The sequence below is a fragment of the Humulus lupulus genome, chromosome 2, assembly GCF_963169125.1.
Source record: "Humulus lupulus chromosome 2, drHumLupu1.1, whole genome shotgun sequence".
NCBI lineage: Eukaryota > Viridiplantae > Streptophyta > Magnoliopsida > Rosales > Cannabaceae > Humulus > Humulus lupulus.
This window is the reverse complement of record NC_084794.1, coordinates 266,238,503-266,259,403: the sequence shown is the minus strand read 5'-3', so window position 1 is coordinate 266,259,403 and position 20,901 is coordinate 266,238,503. Positions and strand designations below refer to the sequence as shown.

General features: G+C 37.5%; 2 protein-coding genes and 1 non-coding gene across 3 annotated transcripts; 2 read left to right on the top strand and 1 right to left on the bottom strand.

Moving 5' to 3' along the window:
• Positions 1-1,433: 1,433 nt before the first annotated feature.
• Positions 1,434-2,284, top strand: LOC133815463 (uncharacterized). Its single transcript, XM_062248302.1, has 3 exons — positions 1,434-1,541; positions 1,684-1,689; positions 1,826-2,284. The coding sequence occupies exons 1-3, from the start codon at positions 1,434-1,436 to the stop codon at positions 2,282-2,284; spliced, it is 573 nt and encodes a 190-aa protein (XP_062104286.1).
• A 9,656-nt stretch (positions 2,285-11,940) lies between these two features.
• On the bottom strand, positions 11,941-12,405 carry LOC133815462 (uncharacterized). Its single transcript, XM_062248300.1, has one exon. It carries the CDS (start codon positions 12,403-12,405, stop codon positions 11,941-11,943), a length of 465 nt encoding a protein of 154 aa, XP_062104284.1.
• Positions 12,406-16,693: 4,288 nt separating this feature from the next.
• On the top strand, positions 16,694-16,800 carry LOC133820642 (small nucleolar RNA R71). Its single transcript, XR_009887046.1, has one exon. It is a non-coding gene; the product is annotated as a small nucleolar RNA R71 (small nucleolar RNA).
• Positions 16,801-20,901: the final 4,101 nt, after the last annotated feature.

The window sequence follows — 20,901 nt, the reverse complement described above, 5'->3', positions numbered from 1 at the left end:
AGCCTTAGGCCTCGGGGTTGAACCTACTACCCGGTTGAGTAGTATTTGAGGTCCCGGAGGTTAGGTTTTGGTTTGGGGACATTTTATTATTCATTTTATTAATGGTATCCCATATGTTTGGTTATGACTAGGTGACCGCTAAAGGACTAAAAGCTGATCGTTCTCAAAGGTCGTTTCTTTTATTAATTCTCGCTCGAACCCAAGGTAAGAAAACTGCACCCCGTGTGTGACATGCATGGCTATGGGTGATGCATGTTGGATGTTTAAATGTAAACATGGATAGCATAATGAATGCTTGGCAATCTTGCCCATTTGCATATGATTGTTGAGGCATGCTGGATGATTAAGTGTGATGCATGTAATGCACGAGAAACATGTGATTAGGGCATGCCATGAATGATGAATATGAGATTGGTCAGAGCTTGAGTCTCTGAGTTTGTGCATGATCATGATTATGCTAGAAACTGTTTAGTAAGCATGCTGAATGCCTTATTCTTGGATAACTGGCATATGGTACATATTGATAGCATTGCTTACTTGTGTATGGTACTGACTAATTAGTCAGATCGACAAAAGTGTTAGTATCAGCTGTGAAGCTGTGACTCATTAGTTAGGTTCGGCAGTGATTATTCAGGAAGCATTGACTCATTTGTCAGAACGGCCTTAGCGTAAATCACGCAAGCCAACAGAGATTAGATCTAATCGACTACTAGCATTGAATGACTCAAGAAGCATTAATGCCTGACCGACCCTGAGGGTCGATGAACAAAACAGAGCTTGGAGGCTGGTGGCTTACCTATCAGCCACTCTCCTGCTACAAAACTGAGCTTGAAGGCTAGTGGCTTACCTATCAGCCACTCTCTCGCTAGAAAAGAGAGCTTGGAGGCTAGTGGCTTATTTAACAGCCACTCTCCCGCTAGAATCATGTGATGTGCACCCATTGGTTTGAAAGCTTTATGTTCAGTGTGATTATAATGATAATCATGTGATAATGTTTATGAAAAGTGTTATGTTTTCTTGCTAGGATTCGGCTCACGGGTGCTATGTGGTGCAGGTAAAGGCAAGAGGAAGCTGGACCACCCTTGAGTTGGAGAGCTTAGGTGATGACGTGTACATATGCAGCTGCTCGACCGCCACGACCGAGGTTTAAAGTGGAACTAGGGTTGAATCCTGTTTTGCCGCTTAGAACGGTTTGTAGTAAATATTTTCTGTAATAAACTCTGAAATTTATATTTTTGGGATCCCAATGTATATATTAAATGTTCTAGTGAAACGTTACATCATAACCAAAATGTTCAAATCCTAAACCGCTAATCATACTTAGATCACGTTTTGGCCAAATGACTCGGTTAGCGAGTTTAGCACTGTTTACAAGGCACACCGTAACGGTCCCAGGAGTTGGGGCGTTACACTCACCAACAAAAAGATACACCATGATGACATCCAACATCGCAGAGTCGCTCAACGCTGCACTAAAAGCTGCAAGAAATCTCCCTATTGATATCTTGCTTGAATGTCTTAGAAGTTTGGTTCAAAAGTGGGTTTGGAACAACTTATAATGCAAACAGAACATTCACAAAAGTGTCTACAGCAATAGAAAATGAGTTGAGACATGACATTATTTCAAAAATGAAGTATAAGGTAAGCAACTAAACTTATTCTTACTATTCTTTAATTTGTCAGTGGATGGTAACCAGTTACCTTGCGTAATAGCGAAAAAAAAAAAATCAATAAACTATACAGAGGGGGGACAGGATACCTTCAAAATTAATTGTACATAAAATGTTTATTATTTTATTCTAATTCATGACAAAAGTATTTTCAGGTCTTGCCTTTCAACATAATAGAATATCAAGTCCGTGATGAAAAGGGGACCAATTTCACAGTAAATATACACAATAGAACATGTACTTGTAATAGGTTTCAAGAAGATGAAATGCCTTGTGGGCATGCAGTAGCTGTAATCGCAAAGAGAAACTTGGGAGTGTATGATTACTGTGCAAAGTTTTACAAAACAGAAACTTTGAAAGCATTGTATGAAGAAAATGTTCATCATTTGCCCCATAAAAATGAATGGAATCTCCCACAACACTTAGACATAGTGGTGCTCCCTCCAAAGGCAACAATCCCTGCAGGAAGACCAAGAAAGAAAAGAATAAGATCAAAAGGGGAACCAAAAGTAATAATCACCTGTGGAAAATGTGGCCAACCAAGACATAACAGGAAGACTTGCAGGAATCCACCAATTGACAAGGAAAACAAGCAGAAAAAGCAAAAGGCATAGCTTGATATATTACAGCAAAACTACTCTATCATAGCTTCATTCATTAAATCAGTGACTTTCATATTCATACATTGTTATTGAGTATTATAATAACTCTGTTACAAATTCAAATACATTGAATGATTACACAACGCATATAAAATTCCTTTTAGAATAAATTGTTGGTTTTTTTTATTGTCTGTTAAATATTTATGCAACCAACACCAGAAAAACATGGTTTTTAAATATTAAACATAACATTTTGGATTAGTGGTTACCAAAGGCAACCAGTTACCACTTTGTATATAACATGATGACCCAGCTGAGTACCTGGTTATTATAGCCCAATTGCTTTGTATATACCAGTAGCTTTAAAAAAGTCATCAAGCAACAAAAGTAACCAGTTACCCCTTGAATATAAGATGAAAACCAAACTAAGTACCTAGTTACCATTAAAATATCTCAGATGCTTTAAAATTAGAATATGTATAAAATATAATTTTAAAACGTGAAATAAAAAAAAAAACAAACAAGAAACTGGGTACGTTGCTCTAACAATTGTCACAAAAATAAAATACCAAAAACATCAAGCACCAAAAGGTAACCAGCTACACTTTCGTATATAATATGTAGATCAAACAAAGTACCTGGTTACCATTAAAATATCCCTGAAAAACTAACTAAATATGTACAGATAAATAACACAAAAAAAAAATCAAAAGATATATAAGATATTCTTAAGTAACCAAAGTCTTACAATAGTAGCAATTTAACATATACAAGAATCCAACTAACTATTGGTCATCATTTCCAAAAGTCAAATATCATTTTCAAAAGCTTATCTGGTCTAGAGTATAGAAAAAATAAAAAAAATATAATATCCTTTCCTAAAGCTTCCTAAATAACCTATGCAGTTGTCTTAAGTAAACCTATGCAGCAGTCTTCCTCCTCTTCTGCCTCCTATCCAAAAGCTTTTCACGAAACTCATCGTTAGTCAAATATCCATCTTTTTGTTTATTCTTCCCATGAAAATACAAGCTAACAGTAATGTCTTGGCAAAGCAACTAAGCATCAAGATCTTTTGGCATCTCTTTTTCCTTTCCAAGAATTAATTGTTCGGCAAAATAAGCTGTAAAAATCCCACAATCGCTGCAATATTGCAAAAACAAAAAAAAACTAAGAACATAAAAACAAAATCAGAAACAAACAAGATAAATAAACTTTAAAAAAAAAAAAAACTCACCACTCCACTTGTTGAGGAACGCCTTTAGCAATAGTCAATTACAAAGCATCATTCTCAGCGACATCATAAGGACTAAGATCAATATTTATATCAGGACGATCATAAAAACCAATCTTTTCCAATGGAAGAGGAATCATTACAGCCAATGCTTCAATTACAGGTAAACTCAAATTTTCATGCCTTGACCCTGACATAGAATCATAAATAATGAGAAACCTCATTTTTATGTCAAAATGCAACAAAAGCCAATGAGAAAGATCCTTCACATTAACAGGAATAAGAACATGATCAAGTAGATTCCAGTGAGTGCTGCAAAACAATGACTTGCTCCTCATAATCTTCAAAGGAACACAACTGTCATCAATGTTAAATGTACCACTGCCTGATTTCATAAACTTCTCAAACATGAACACAATATTTTGGCCAAAACAACTATCAGTATTAGAGAGTCTCATCTTCAAACCTTTGCCTAACATAACATTTATCCTCAAATAATACATCATGACATTAATATGCTGCATTTTAAAAAATAAATGCTTATAAGACCACTATGAAGAAACTTGTTACCACTTACAACATAACATAATAAAAAAACAAAGAGTAACCAGTTCCAATCAGCTGGATAACAAAATAAAAAGTTTGGGCAACAAGTTACTGTCAGCTAAACATCAAAATTATACATTTGGGTAACCAGTTACACAAAGCATCAACACAAAAAATGATTGTGGTAACTAGTTACCCCAGCTAAACTACTAGATTATACATTTGGGTAACTAGTTACAGATATAGTTGAAACACAAAAAATGACAGTGGGAACTAGTTACCCCATCAAAACACAGTAATATAGAATTGAAGCACATCAATGATTTTTTTTTAAAAAAAGATAAACACAACATAAAAAAGAAAGAAACTCACAGATGAATCAACAAACTGCCCAGGAAAATACAAACAGTAGAACCACGTCTTCTCGTCAATAAAAATGAAAGTGAAATCGATCAATGGCTAAACCTTGTTATCATCATATTTCTTAAACCTAAAAAAAACCAAACAGTTTTTAGAAAATGAAACAAACAATTTCACACAAACCCAAAAAAATTTAAAAAAAAAAACAAATTGTACATACTTGTTATTGTGCTTGACTTTAGTTTCAATCCAACTATGAAACTCAGAAGCTTGTTCTTCAGTGTGATTATGACCAAGGTCATTAGAAAAAGGACATATATTATCCAATACAGTCTTCTTTCTTTTGTGTTTACCTTCATCTTCAGAAGACCCAAACTTTGTCATGGAAGGAGACCCAAACTTTGTCATGGAAGGAGACTTGACCACAGCACTTGGCTTCGCCTCTCTTTTCTTAGACAAAATAACCACAAGATCGGACACCCTTTAAGAATCATAAACAACAATTGACCAATTTCTCTTATCCTCCATATTACTGCTATCTTTTAATGGTCTCTTAGTAGACTCATTTATAATCTTCCACATTTCATTTGACACGTGAAATGTAGGAGTTGAAGGAGTCGAGCATAGCAATGAGGCTTCATTAGATTGACTCTGCAAAAACAAAAGAGAAAAAATTTATAATTTATAACAAATATAAAAAACAAACTACTTCCTTAGACAATATATGATTAAAACAATATACATTAACAGGAGTAACAAAATCTGAAACAATCCTCGTTCCAAATCAGCCCACAACTTTTCACCAACTTCAACATCTTGGTACCCCCCCCCCCCCCCCCCAACACACACACACACACACAAACATCATCAATATAATCCTGGAGAAAGCAATGAAATATTTAATCAAGATATACAACAAATAATATAGGAAAAGACAATTACACAAGAAACTGGTTACCTGAGAAACATGGTCAAAGTCTTTGATTTTGAGAATCTAAATCTCCACCATCAGTTTTGACAGACACAACAGACTTAATATCTACAACCAAACCGATAGCTGTAGCAAAATCAACTTCAAAACTTTTCTTGAAAGAACCAAGTTCACCAATAATCAACTTTTGGAAAGCTTGAGCTTCAGTCAGCTTTACATGTAACTCCCTGATTTGATCTTGGAGCCCCTTGTTATATTGATCCTACATAAAATTAAACAAGAATACAAAAACATTAAAACATAATCACATATAAAAAAGGGTTTTAAAAAAAATGAAAAATGAAAAAAACAAAAACAAAACAAACCTCCAAACGCTTCTTTGGAAGAAAGAGCCCAAGCCTCAACAAAGGCATCTCCGATAGTGGAATGTCCTCACCTATAGGTGGTGGTGTTGGACAGAATACACTTTCAAATGATTAATTTTTCAAGATACTCAATTTCTTTTCCTCCGCATTAGGAACGACAATATTGACATCAAACTGCATTAAATTAAAAAAAACAAAGAGAATCAAATAAAAAGAACATGAATAGCAACAAAAAGCTTCAATAATTAAATATGAATTTTAAAAAAAAAACTATAAAAATGAGAAGTGACTTGTTACTTACAAATATAAAACATATATAACAGATACAAAAATACAACACAAATATAAAGAGGAAAAAAATACCTTCTATTCTATAAAGACTTTCTCAAGAAATTCTTGATAACTCACATTATCCTTGCTATGCCAATTCAATATCCTTAGAAATGAAGAACCAATCCTCCGACATAAAAACGATGAACAAATTGGAAGTGTCTCGTAAATCCATATAAGGAATGCAAGAGGAAAACCAAAACACTTGTAACTCCAATTATCAAGAGACCCATCTGCTTTTCTAGGAATCTTGCTAACTTTGTCATTCGCTTTAACACCAGGGAAAAATTCTTTCCTAAGACATTTTTTACCATCAGGAAACATACTTAAATCAACACTACCAGCACAATCTAGCCCAGTAATTAATCCAAACTCACTAATAGAAAGTACTTGGCAAAACCAAAAAATGACCAAAAGGAGTTCTTCTAAACATAGCATTCTGCTTCTTGGTAAAGACTTTTTTTCAAAACAGCTATAACTTCTTGTTTATTCCATTGCTGAACCTTACTTCCAAACTGAAACTCTGGTTTGATCATATAATGCACAGCCTGAATAAAATAGAACACAAATACCACAAAGGAAAATTAAAATAAATAATAACTACAACATTAAAAAAACCATACACATCTAAGGAAACAAGTTACTTTAAAAGTTAACCAGCTACATTACAACCTATACAATTAAAAAAATCAAAAGAAAAACAAGAACAATAAAAAATCACAAATAAAAATGATTATGTAGCAGAATTATAAACAACTAATAAAAAAAATCAGTTACATCCAAAAAGTAACCAATTACCTTGAACATTAAACAGTACATGAAAAAGCATACATGTAACGACCCGATTTCCCGAGACGTCACTTATGAAAGTCCATTTAAATCAATAAATAAAATAACCATTTAAAATACTATTTTATTGAAATAAACAAGGCATGAGATCTCTCTAGTTTTTCAAAATAAAACATTTTTCAAGTCTTAAAACTTAATCTAACAAAAAAAAAACATAGTCCAAAAGTGATAAAATTTCATAAGTCTTTAAAACATTAAAACGTTGGGAACCCGCCACTAACATGTAACATCCACGCCTCGAGCCCGCTTCACTCACTATGTTGCTTTGCCTTTACCTGCACACAGAGTACCCGTGAGCTAAAGCCCAGTAAGAAGAGCTATGTAGGACATACCCCCCTCTAACCAGATAATACAACTTAGCTTAATCAAAACCTTAAGCAATAATAATTCATATAATACTGTTTCTATATTTTATTACACGCAAGTGCACGTATCATACAAGTAGTAACTCACACAGGTGAGGTCGAACCCAAGGGAATTGCAGCTAAGTACTAACCAAATTGGATTTATATTTCTATTTGGCAACAATAAAAATTGGTTTTTAAAATTAAATTGCAGAAAACACAACAAGCAAAACAACAAATAAAAAGGGTTTAACAATGGATGTGAAGTTAGGAATATGATTTTAATTGCTTCGATTACCCAATTGTTAACACTAGTCAACTATTCTTCTTCCTCCAATGAGATGACAGATTATAAATTCACCTAAACTCTTTTTAGATCATTTAGGTACTAAATTGCATTGTCAACTATTGCATTTCTAAGATAGTACAACAAACAATTCGCATTAAGCAATAATCTACAAGTCACATAAGCTATGCGAATACTTTCGTTTCACATCAAAACCTATGTTCATTCATTTAGAGCATTCCTAATATTCACTTTTCAAATTTCATATTAGGATCATGAATCATGCTTAAGGTGATCAATCTCAAACATGCATTAAGCACAAAGATGAACAAATCACATAAACAAGGAAGAAGGAATAATCAAATAGCATTAATCCATGGGATAATCTCAGTCAATATCCATCAAATCCATAAATAAGAGTTTAGCTCATAATCTCATTATTCATATCCATAATCAAACTAAACATAAACAATAACATAGAGAATTAAAGAAAAAGAGAATGAAACTAGATTGGGAATTGTCACAGATCGCCCACGCTCGCTCCAAGCTTCGTCTTCTCTTGTTTTTCCCCTTTTTGTTTTCTGTCTCCCTTTCCAAAATCGCGATCCCCTTTTTAAAAAATGAAGACCTCATTCTATATCTTTCCAAAAATGACGAAATTGCCCTTAAAATTCTGAGGTATACGGACGCCAGCGCCGCGGCCCTACTCTGAAATTGCAAAATCTTGAGTTTCTGGAAAAGGGCTCGCCGCGGCTCTAATACGCATTAGCGCCGCGGCGCCAATTCTTGCGCCGCGGCCCTAATACAATTTCAGCAAAAACTTGAATAACCCTTCAGTTTAGCATATTTTCTCCACAATCCACTCCAAATACCCAAAACATATGCTTAACCTGAAATCAAGCAAAACAAGCATAAATCCGCTCCAAAAACACATAAACCATTAAAAAGACACTTAAAAAGGTAGGCTAAAATTAGCCTAACAAACTCCCCCAAACTTGCTTCTTACTCGTCCTCGAGAGGGAACGACACATTAAACTAAAACAAATAGACATGACAAGTTAAGCCTCCAGTATTATTTAAACCACGCCGTCATCACTCACAAAACTTCAACTGTTGATCAACCAGAATTTCAATTCAAAAACTCCAACAATTAATCTGAATGCCTCAATTGGAAATTAGATTATACCTTGCAAATAATAAATGAATAACTAGATAACACCATACATGCCTCACTCATTCCAACAATCCACTAGCCGAAATTCAATATGCTTGCACACTTACCTTTCTCCACTAATGTCAACAACACATGTTATGGAATCAAAAGGACTTCAAAGGTTCATAACGTTTTGGCTTAGGTAAAGGTGGATAAAAAAAGACATTTAGGCTTCATTATACCATAAGCACATCAAAAACCAATCAAACAGCCCACCTTGCATTCAATTACCATCCCCTTTTTCACCCACTTATTATCGATTGAGGACTCATACTCAATGCTCCAACATCACTTTATTTAATTATTCATCACTCAAAAAAATATTTATTTATTATTTTTTTTTTAACAAGGAAGAAATCAAAATTTAGTGATGTTGCAAGCACTTTTACATTTCACACTTGTCTCAATCGAAAAATTACATCGTTCATCCACTCACACCAATACCCTTTTTTTTTACCCAATTATAATTCGTTCCCCCAAACTTATTTCTAAGCTTATGGCATAATTCACAGGACAAGGAAAAATAATAATTGGTACATTTTTGGTTTAATGACGTGGTTATACAATCAATCAAACAAGTTAAGGCACAAATAGGCAAACTAGGGATAATAATGATAAGGGTAAGCTTGAAAGTCCCAAACGTTCCAAAAGATTGCCTAAATCATATTCCAAAACACATGTCATCAAGGATTTCGTCTCAAAAGGCAAGCAATGCAAGTTCTATCTTTTTCATCAATTCATACCTCAAACCCAAGTGACACATGTATAGCATAATCCACTTATTCACATTTGCAACATATACTAAAATTTCCAAAAGGCATCAAAATTAATCCAAAGAGTGATCAAATCAAGCACACGATTAAACACAATTTCCGTGTGACAAGTGACAACAACGGCATTTATACGTATCATCGGCTTAACTTTTGACACACACAACAACGATGATAACAAAAGTAAACAACAAAATTTTAACTAAACTAAACTAAAACAGAAAAGTAAGCCCCTCCCCCAAACTTTATTTCACATTGTCCCCAATGTGAACATGACAACTGAAAGGAGAGAAACTTACCTGACAACCCTTCAAAATGGGTTGGGTGGCGGTGGTAGTGCAAAGTAATTCTAATCTTCTTCATCCAAAGACCACCGAGATACCAAATTATTCAGCTGCTGAATATGGTTCGCATCATGAGCACTCCGCTGCCCCATATAAGTCTGCATATGCATGTTTTGCTGAATAAGGTAATTCAACTGAGCATGAGTGTACTGCATAGCAGGATCCATGTGACCACCTAAAAGTTCAGGCTCAACCTAACCATCATCGGTCCTTTGTCGGCGGCGACCTCTTCCTCTCGGAACTTGCGGGGCATCATAGGGATGCGGCAGAATGAGGCGATTCACCATGGCCAATCCGACTGGCTTTTGCGGAGGCACCTTCATGTCAGTTAAGGATTGAGGTGCGCCATACGCAACGCAAAGTTCAGTAATGAAAGTGCCATATCCCAACCCGCCAGTAGTGGTACCCTGAATTATATGATTGATACTTTCCCGAACATACCTCCCAATGTTTAAGTTGTACCCTTTTATAATAGCATATGTCACCTTGAGCCGGTCAATAGGGATGTCAGCCAAATGATTGTTGGGAATCAATGGGGCACTCACAAAATAGCACCAAGCACGAGCCACTTGGTTAAGTTCACAGCGATACATACAGTTTGGCTCACCATCCTTCAAATGAATTATTGCTCCAGGAAAACCCAATGTTTCCGCAATGTTAACATAATCTAGATTATCGGCCCCCAGTACCCGCAGCTCTTCTTCTTCTATGGGAAAGTCAGGTACCTCATACAACTGATTAAATGCTGCAAGAGTAACTGGTTTCTTCTTGCCCCGCACCATGACAGCATTATTTTCTCTTTCTGGCCAATTAGCAAGGAATTCATATGTCATAGTGTGATTAGCCTTGCCATTACAGTCAACAAATTGGTCCCACTATTGCCGAGCAATCTCAGCTCGAATAGGCTCATACAGTGGCTGGTTTTCCAGGGGTTCTGAACTAAATTCCATACCTATTTCTTCAAGAATAGGTTTCCTTGACAACACCACAAACCGCTCTTGAGCCTCTTTGCTCACAAATCTTGAGGTGTCATAATCCGCCCTTGTGGAGACACGAGGAGGGCGGGACGATGATGCACCTGAAGCATTTACAGTACCTTTCTTTGGACCCATTGAGCAAAATAACTCCCAAAATACAAAGTTGTAAGATCACTAGAATTTTTGGCAGCACCTCCCCTTGTTTTTAGCACTTCCCAAAATCAAAAAATTTCTTCACAAACAACAATTCTCCAATCCAATTTTTCAGAATATCAAAAATATCCAAAATGCACCACTTAATCCATAATAAAACCCAATTAACACTAGATTTTCCAATAACCAAAGGAATCTCATTAAATTGAAAAGATGAGAGACAAGATCACTTACATTAATGAGAAACCCATTGATAATCCACCATTGTTGTCCAAAGCTTGGAGAAATGAACAATATTGAGGAAGAGAATGGGATTTTCGGATTAGGGTTAAAATGAGTGGGGAAAATGGTATTCTTGAAGAAATTAGGTGAAAAGGAACAAAGAAAATGATGGGGGAAGTGATTTTTATGGAAAGGAATGAAGAAATTATGAAAGATGAGTGAAATATTGGTGGTTATGGAGGTTGTATGGTGATTTGGGCGGAGGAGAGGCGGAGAAGTTGAAGGGAGTCGGATGGGGTATTTTGGAGGGTCTAAAAAGAAATAGGGAAAATTTTTGGCTTTAAGTGGTGGCCCGTGATAGCGCCGCGGCGCAACCCACTAGCGCCGCGGCGCTAATGCATTTTTTCTCTCCCAGGAGCCGCGGCGCAGGAACAGGGTCTGCGGCGCTAATCCGACTCCAAATTTTTGTTGCTCTCTGTCAAGCACCTCGCCACGGCGCTAATGCCCCTAAGCGTCGCGGCGCCACAAGATGCTCCGCGGCCCTAATTAAAAAAACAATTTTTTTCAACTTTTCACGCTTTTCACGGTTTTCTCTTTACACAGAATACAATAAAAAATACGAAATAAAAACACTTAAAAATACTAATTGTTCCAAACCAAAGATTAAAATGCAAAACAAAATACAATTTGGGATGCCTCCCAATGGCGATGTCGTTAACGTCATATAGTCGGACGTTGGTTTCCTCTTTACTGCGGCGCCAAGAGGATGACGGACTTGGCTTGATCAAACTGACCACCCAAGTAGAGCTTTAATTGCTGACCATTTACTTTAAACTTGCCAGTCTTTTCACTTGTTACTTCGACGGAGCCATAAGGAAACACTTGTAATATCGTGAAAGGACCAAACCATCTCGATTTTAACTTGCCCGGAAAAAGTTTCAATCTTGAATTAAAGAGTAATACATGTTGACTTGGTTGAAATTCCTTCCTGACAAGGTTCTGGTCATGCCACTCCTTAGTCCTCTCCTTGTAAATCTTGGCGTTCTCATAGGCTTTGTTTCTAAACTCCTCCAACTCGTTCAATTGCAAAAGCCTCTTCTCACCAGTTGCTACTAAGTCCATGTTCAAGGTCTTCATGGCCCAAAATGCTCTATGCTCAAGTTCCACTGGAAGATGACACGCTTTCCCAAAGACCAACCTATATGGTGACATACCAATAGGTGTTTTGAAAGCTGTTCAGTATGCCCACAAAGCATCATCGAGCTTCTTAGACCAGTCTTTCCTCGAACTCTGTACCGTCTTCTCCAAGATGAACTTAATTTCCCGGTTGGAAATCTCAGCTTGTCCATTACTCTGAGGGTGATAAGGTAATGCTTTTCTATGTCTAACTCCATATTTTGCAAGTAACACTTCAAATTGCTTGTTACAGAAATGACTTCCTTCATCACTAATAATAGCTCTAGGAGTACCAAACCGGGTGAAAATGTACTTTTGGCGAAAAGCAAGAACTGTTTTACCGTCATTAGCATGAGTTGCAGCCGCTTCCACCCACTTAGAAACGTAGTCCACAGCTAGCAAAATAAACAAATTGTTGTATGATGACGGAAAAGGACCCATGAAGTCAATACCCCACACATCAAACAGTTCCACTTCTAAAATACCAGTCAAAGGCATCTCGTTCCTTCTTGAAATATTACCAGTCCTCTGACAACGATCACATGCCTTAACAAACTCATGAGCATCCTTAAAGAGAGTTGGCCAGAAGAACCCACTTTGTAGAACCTTTGCAGCAGTCCTTGTCCCACCAAAGTGACCTCCACACTGCAGACTATGACAATGATTCAGGATAGAATACATCTCCTCTTCAAGCACACATCTTCTAATTATCTGATCGGCACAGTGCTTATAAAGGATTGGCTCTTCCCAATAATAGTGCTTTACCTCAAAAAAGAATTTCTTCAATTGTTGTCTTGTCATGTCAGGAGGTGTGATGTTTGCAGCTAGAAAGTTGACATAATCAGCAAACCATGGAACCATCAAACTTTCCTTTAAAGCAAACAACTGCTCATCAGGGAACTCATCATTTATCTAGACTTCCTTCATATTCTGACTCTCTTCTGACTCCAATCTTGACAAATGATCTGCTACTAGGTTCTCGGTACCCTTCTTGTCTCTGATTTCTAACTCAAACTCCTGGAGGAGAAGGACCCATCGGATTAGTCTTGGCTTGGCATCCTTCTTGGTCATAAGGTATTTGATCGCCGAATGGTCTGTGTACACAATAACCTTATTCCCGATTAAATATGGTCTGAACTTGTCACAAGCGAAGACTATGGCCAACATCTCCTTTTCAGTAGTAGCATAATTCAACTGAGCATCATTCAAGGTCCTACTAGCATAGTAGATGGTGCGAAAAACCTTGTCAACTCGTTGACCCAACACAGCCCCGACAGCATAATCACTTGCATCACACATCAACTCGAACAGAAGCTCCCAATTCGGTGCAATGACTATAGGTACCGAAATCAATTTTTCCTTAAGAGTTTGAAAAGCCTCCATACACTCCTTTCCAAACTCAAAGGGCACTCCATTAACAAGAAAATTAGACAATGGCTTGGAGATCTTTGAGAAATCCTTTATAAACCGTCTGTAGAAACCAGCATGACCCAAAAAACTAAGAATCCCCTTTATCGAAACTGGAGGGGGAAAATTCTCAATAGTAGACACCTTGGCTTTGTCTACCTCAATGCCTTCCTGTGAGATCTTGTGTCCCAAAACAATCCCCTCTCTAACCATGAAATGGCACTTCTCCCAATTAAGCACCAAATTGGATTCTTCACATCGAATCAATATCAGCTCCAAGTTCCTCAAACAATGGTCAAACGACGAGCCAAACACTGAGAAATCATCCATGAAAATTTCTATACAATTCTCAACCAAGTCAGAAAAAATAGCCATCATACACCGTTGGAAAGTTGCTGGTGCGTTACATAGCCCAAATGGCATTCGTCGGAAAGCAAATGTGCCATAAGGACATGTAAATGTCGTTTTCTCTTGGTCCTCTGGTGCAATGACTATTTCATGATACCCGGAGTAACCATCCAAAAAGGAATAATACTCCTTTCCTACCAATCTGTCTAACATCTGATCAATGAATGGAAGGGGAAAATGGTATTTCCTTGTTGCCTTGTTGAGCTTGCGGTAGTCAATGCATATTCTCCATCCAGTAACAGTTCTTGTTGGAATTAACACGTTCTTTTCATTCTTCACTACCGTCATTCCCCCCTTTTTAGGTACTACCTGAACTGGACTCACCCACTCACTGTCAGAAATTGGGTAAGCCACCCCTGCATCTAACCACTTCACCACTTCCTTTCTCACAATTTCCTTCATTGGCGGATTGAGTCTTCTTTGGGCATCTATGGTTGGTTTGACTTCGTCCTCCATTAAAATCCGGTGCATAACAGTAGAGGGGCTGATCCCCTTGATGTCTGCCAAAGTCCACCCAATGGCCTTCATGTGCTCTCTCAAAATTCTCAACAATTTTTCAGTCTCCACATCAGAAAGTGAAGCTGAAACTATAACCGGAAGTGTCTTGTTTTCACCCAAAAACTCATACCTCAGATGGTTAGGAAGTACCTTCAGTTCTAACTCTAGGGGTTTCGCAACTGAAGGCAATGACCTTTTTGGTACTGCCCCAAGCTCTATAAAGTATTTCCTCTTCAATGGCCCATAAGAATTAAGCCATTTTGCGTACTCCATAGCTTCCTTTCCATCTTGATCACTAATCTCATCTTCAACCAAACTTAACTCAAGAGGATCATTTATCAGTTTTCTCTCTTCCACTAAATTACCCATTACATCCACCAAAAAGCAATTGTCACTAGCTTCAGGATAAGTCATGGCCTTGAGCACATTGAATACAACTTTTTCCCTTTGCACTCTCAACTTCAACTCACCCTTCTGAACATCTATAACTGCTTGGCTTGTTGCCAAGAAGGGTCTCCCAAGGATAATGGGAACAATGCTATCCTCTTCCATGTCAAGAACTATAAAATCGGCAGGAAAAATAAACTTGTCTACTTTGACAAGGACATCTTCAATTACCCCTCTTGGATGTGCCAACGAACGATCAGCTAGTTGCAAAGTTACAGTTGTGGGCTTGGCTTCTCCAAGTTGCAATCTCTTGAAAACTGAAAATGGCATCAGGTTGATACTAGCCCCCAAATCACAAAGAGCATTTATTCCCTCAATTCTCCCAATAGTGCACGGTATTGTGAAACTCCCAAGATCTCTCAGTTTAGGAGGGAGCTTCTTTTGCAGTATAGCACTACACTCTTCTGTCAATGCCAATGTTTCAAAGTCCTCCATCTTCCTCTTCTTGGACAAGATGTCCTTCATGAACTTGACATAGCTCGGCATTTGCTCGAAGGCCTCCGCAAATGGAATGTTGATGTGCAGTTTCTTGAATACTTCCAAGAATTTAGTAAACTGCTTGTCCATGTTGTTCTTACGGAGCCTTTAGAGGTAGGGAATCTTTATGTGATGCTCAATACTAATTGGTGGCGAAGCTTCTTTTATTGGTATGCCTTCAGTAGCCTTCTTCTCACTGTGCTTCTTTTCCTCTTATGTCGGTGCCTGTGCCTATTGATCCTGACCCACTTCTTCAACTGGCCGCTTCTCACTTGGTCCCTCATAATTCTTCCCACTTCTTAACGTGATTGCCTTGCAATTCTCTTTCGGATTGACTTCAGTGGTGCTAGGCAAGTTACCTTGGACACGATTAGCCATGAGAGTAGCCAATTGTCCCATTTGGGTCTCCAGATTTCTAATAGAAGACCAAGTTTCAGCCATGAATTGGTTTAACACATCTGACTAGGCATTAGAATTTCCACCAGAATTTTGTTGTTGCTGATGATGAGTGGGCGGTTGAGGTTGTTGCTGCTGCCTAAATCTCGGCTGAAAGAATCCCTGTGGTTGTTGTTGGAATGACTGTTGTTGGTTTGAAGATTGGCCTTGCTGATCATTCTTCCAAGAAAAGTTGGGATGATTCCTCCACCCTTGATTAAAGGAATTGGATTAAGGGTTATTGTTGCTTTGTCGAGGAAAATTCCCAATAGCCTGAGCTTGCTCCATAGGCATGTTGTTTACATCAGCATACTGACACTGTTCATAGGCATGAGGGCCCCCACATATTTCACACAGAGTCTGGGCCTGTTGCACTGGAGCTGTTATTATATTGCCTTACAATTGCTTAGTCAAGGCTTCAACTTGAGCAGTCAATTTCGAAATTGCATCCACTTCATACATACCAGCCACTTTCCTTGAAGAGCTTCTTTCACTTGGCCACTGCTGATTATTCATTGCCATTTCTTCCAACAAGTCATATGCCTCATTGGCACTCTTTCTCATAAACGCACCACCAGCTGCTGCATCAATGATTGTGCGAGTAGTACCACACAACCCATTATAAAAATTATGGACTAACATCCATTTCTCTATTCCGTGATGCGGGCACTTTCTTATCAATTCTTTGAATCTCTCCCAAGCTTCATAAAGAGACTCATTATCCAACTGAGAAAAATTACTGATCTCTCCTCTCAACTTAGCTGCTTTAGCTGGAGGGAAGAACTTGGAGAGGAACTTCAGTGCTAGATCATTCCATGTATTGATTGAGTTAGGTGGCAAAGATACCAACCAACTCTTAGCTCGCTCCCTCCGAGAAAATGGGAACAATCTAAGTCTGATAGCATCATCACTAACTCCATTCATCTTAAATGTCTAACAGAGCTCCATGAAGTTAGAGAGATGCATATTTGGGTCTTCAGTGGGTAGTCCCCCAAACTGGACTGTGGATTGAACCATCTGAAGTATGGCTTGCTTTATCTCAAAATTGTTTGCATCTACGGCAGGTGGTCTTATACAAGACTGGACCCCTGTCATTATTGGCAACACATAGTCCCTCAGCATACGGTCGGGTGGATTCTGACCATTAGCCGGGTCTTCTATGGCACCCCCATTATTACCGTTGTTGGCCATAACTTCCTCTCGCTCAATCCTTTGTACAACTCTTTCCAACCTTTTGTTTCTTCTGTTATGCCAGCAAGTCTTCTCTGTCTCAGGATCAACAGGCACTCTTGCAGCTGGTCCTTGACGTCGCATAAACCAATGGTACCTGAGATGAGATAAGAAGAATTTGACACAAACAAGTTAGCAAAAAGTGAAAAGAAAACCAAATTAGAATTTAATCCAATTAATGTAATATTAACTAAACAATTCCCGGCAACGGCGCCAAAAACTTGTTGCTATATTTTATTACATGCAAGTGCACGTATCATACAAGTAGTAACTCACACAGGTGAGGTCGAACCCAAGGGAATTGCAGCTAAGTACTAACCAAATTGGATTTATATTTCTATTTGGCAACAATAAAAATTGGTTTTTAAAATTAAATTGCAGAAAACACAACAAGCAAAACAACAAATAAAAAGGGTTTAACAATGGATGTGAAGTTAGGAATATGATTTCAATTGCTTCGATTACCCAATTGTTAACACTAGTCAACTATTCTTCTTCCTCCAATGAGATGACAGATTATAAAATCACCTAAACTCTTTTCAGAACATTTAGGTACTAAATTGCATTGTCAACTATTGCATTTCTAAGATAGTACAACAAACAATTCGCATTAAGCAATAATCTACAAGTCACATAAGCTATGCGAATACTTTCGTTTCACATCAAAACCTATGTTCATTCATTTAGAGCATTCCTAATATTCACTTTTTAGATTTCATATTGGCGATCAATCTCAAACATGCATTAAGCACAAAGATGAACAAATCACATAAACAAGGAAGAAGGAATAATCAAATAACATTAATCCATGGGATAATCTCAGTCAATATCCATCAAATCCCTAAATAAGAGTTTAGCTCATAATCTCATTATTCATATCTGTTATCCCCAAAAATTGGAGATCGATGACGTGGCAATAGAGGTGACAAGTGGCAGTAAAAGACACATTAATAGTCAATAAAACCCGGTAGACTGATGAAGAGTTTTGACTGCTTGAGAGGTGTCATGTCCAAGCAAGTGCACAAGTGCACCCGAGGAGAGTACTTGGGCTAGGGTGTGCCCGGTCGGATTTTGGTCCGAAGAAAGCCCAAGGTGTGATCGGACCTTGGTCCGAGGAGAGCCAAAAGGTGTGGTCGGACCTTGGTCCGAGGAGACCCCAAGAATTTGGTCCGAGGAGACCCCAAGGGTGTGGTCCGAGGAGACCCCAAGGGTGTGGTCCGAGGAGAGCCCAAGAATTTGGTCCGAGGAGAGTCCAAAAGGTCTGGTCCTTATGCATATGTCTAGGAAGTGCATGGTTGTCCAAAGAGAGACATGGCATGCTAGAGGAGAGTGCCATGTTAGAGGAGAGACATGGCATGCTAGAGGAGAGTGCCATGTTAGACGAGAGGAGTGCATGTCCTACCACCATGCACATATCCGACTAGCACTTGCATGAATGGTCAGTAGGAGATATGGGTCGACCAGATAGAGGAGGACTAAGTCAAGATTCCCATAAACGGCTTCAACAAGAACCGGTCTTGGCACACGCGGGAATCTCTCATTCTTCCCACAAATTTGGGGTTTCGTTACATTTTGAATGTTTTTTGTAATTTAAATATAATAAATATAATGAAATATCCCGATTCTAGGGGATATCAGATGTATGATCCTAAGCCTATAAATATATGGCTTATGGGATCAGAAAGAGGCTTCTTGGGGCTTCTTTTTAGACTTTTGGGGAAATTTTGGGTCTGAGTTTTCTAGAGAGAGAAAGTGTTGGTATCATAAAGAATTCTTGTATCTTTGCAATCTGTACTGAAGAAACTCAGTTGGCTCAGTTTATCTGATCTTGAGTACTGATCTATAATCACAACTCTAAGTGGATTAGGCTATTACCAACATATTGGGGCTGAACCACTATAAAAATTGCTGTGTTATTTACTTTCTGTTCAAAATCGTCTGTGTCGTTTAAATTCTCTTGAAGGTTTTATCATTTTTGACGTTCTCACGTCGTTGGCCAAAAACGTGGTCAACAATATCCATAATCAAACTAAACATAAACAATAACATAGAGAATTAAAGAAAAAGAGAATGAAACTAGATTGGGAATTGTCACAGATCGCCCATGCTCGCTCTAAGCTTCGTCTTCTCTTGTTTTTCCCCTTTTTGTTTTCTGTCTCCCCTTCCAAAATCGCAATCCCCTTTTTAAAAAATGAAGACCTCATTCTATATCTTTCCCAAAATGACGAAATTGCCCTTAAAATTCTGAGGTGTACGGACGCCAGCACCGCGGCCCTACTCTGAAATTGCAAAATCTTGAGTTTATAGAAAAGGGCACGCCGCGACTCTAATACGCATTAGCGTCGCAGCCCTAATACAATTTCAGCAAAAACTTGAATAACCCTTCAGTTTAGCATATTTTCTCCACAATCCACTCCAAATACCCAAAACATATGCTTAACTTGAAATCAAGCAAAACAAACATAAATCCTCTCCAAAAACACATACACCATTAAAAAGACACTTAAAAAGGTAGGCTAAAATTAGCCTAACAAATACTGATACAATGCATGTTATACTCACACACATAACAAACAAAGTCTCATACCGCACATTATGCTCACATACGATAATCAACCATACATTCATGTTGATCAGACATGAAATGTAATATGCCCTGCCTCGTGTTATTCTCACACTTGGCATCCAATGGGGCATTCACTTACCACAAGTTGTACTCACCAATGATAAGCTCTTAGTGTACCAACAAGTGTTATGCTCACACAAGCAGCGAAAACCCTAGCATTATTCTCATGCTAACAATACTAAGTGTATACAGTAATCAACCACAATACATAACATAAATAAATACAAACCAAGAAACAAGGTTGTATGCTTAAACATACACCCTGCGCACAGATGTCCACTCTTCTTACCTCAATTGCAAAAACTATTATTTTGTTCTACCTCGAACCCCTCGTTGAGTGTCCTTGTTGAGAACTAGATCCTAAACACCCAACAATACAATGACACACTCAAAACACAATTATGAACCACATCAAGGTTTCACTACAAAATTACAACCTACAATACTAATCATCACATTTCTTATCATCTTTATGCACAAAACAAATAGATCATAATCAAATAAATTACCACAATTTACTAAATCAGATTCTAAGTTTATTTTTACGCCTATAAAGTAGGATTAAACTAACTATTTCCTTATAATTATTTATTTTCAATAATTATCATTTTAATTACACATAATTCCCAAAATAATTGGATACTCAAGAAAATTACCCAAACCAGAAACTAACATGCTTCCTAACCATTTATACAGATTATGAAACATGATTAAACAACTTAGAAACTTATACAAATTATTGTAATTATTTATGCATAAATTACCCCTTTTTTACATGCATAAAATACCAAATAATTAACCAAAAATAACAAATCAACCTAACATAGTTCTAAATCAGTACCAGACACTAAGATACCATTTTAACTTCATAAGAACAGTGCCCAAACAGTAAACAATAATTTTACCAACACCAAGTTATTTTCTATAATTTATCTACGTAGATAACCCATTTTAATTCAAATACTTCAAAATAAATAATAAAACAGTAAATAATTATCCCAAAT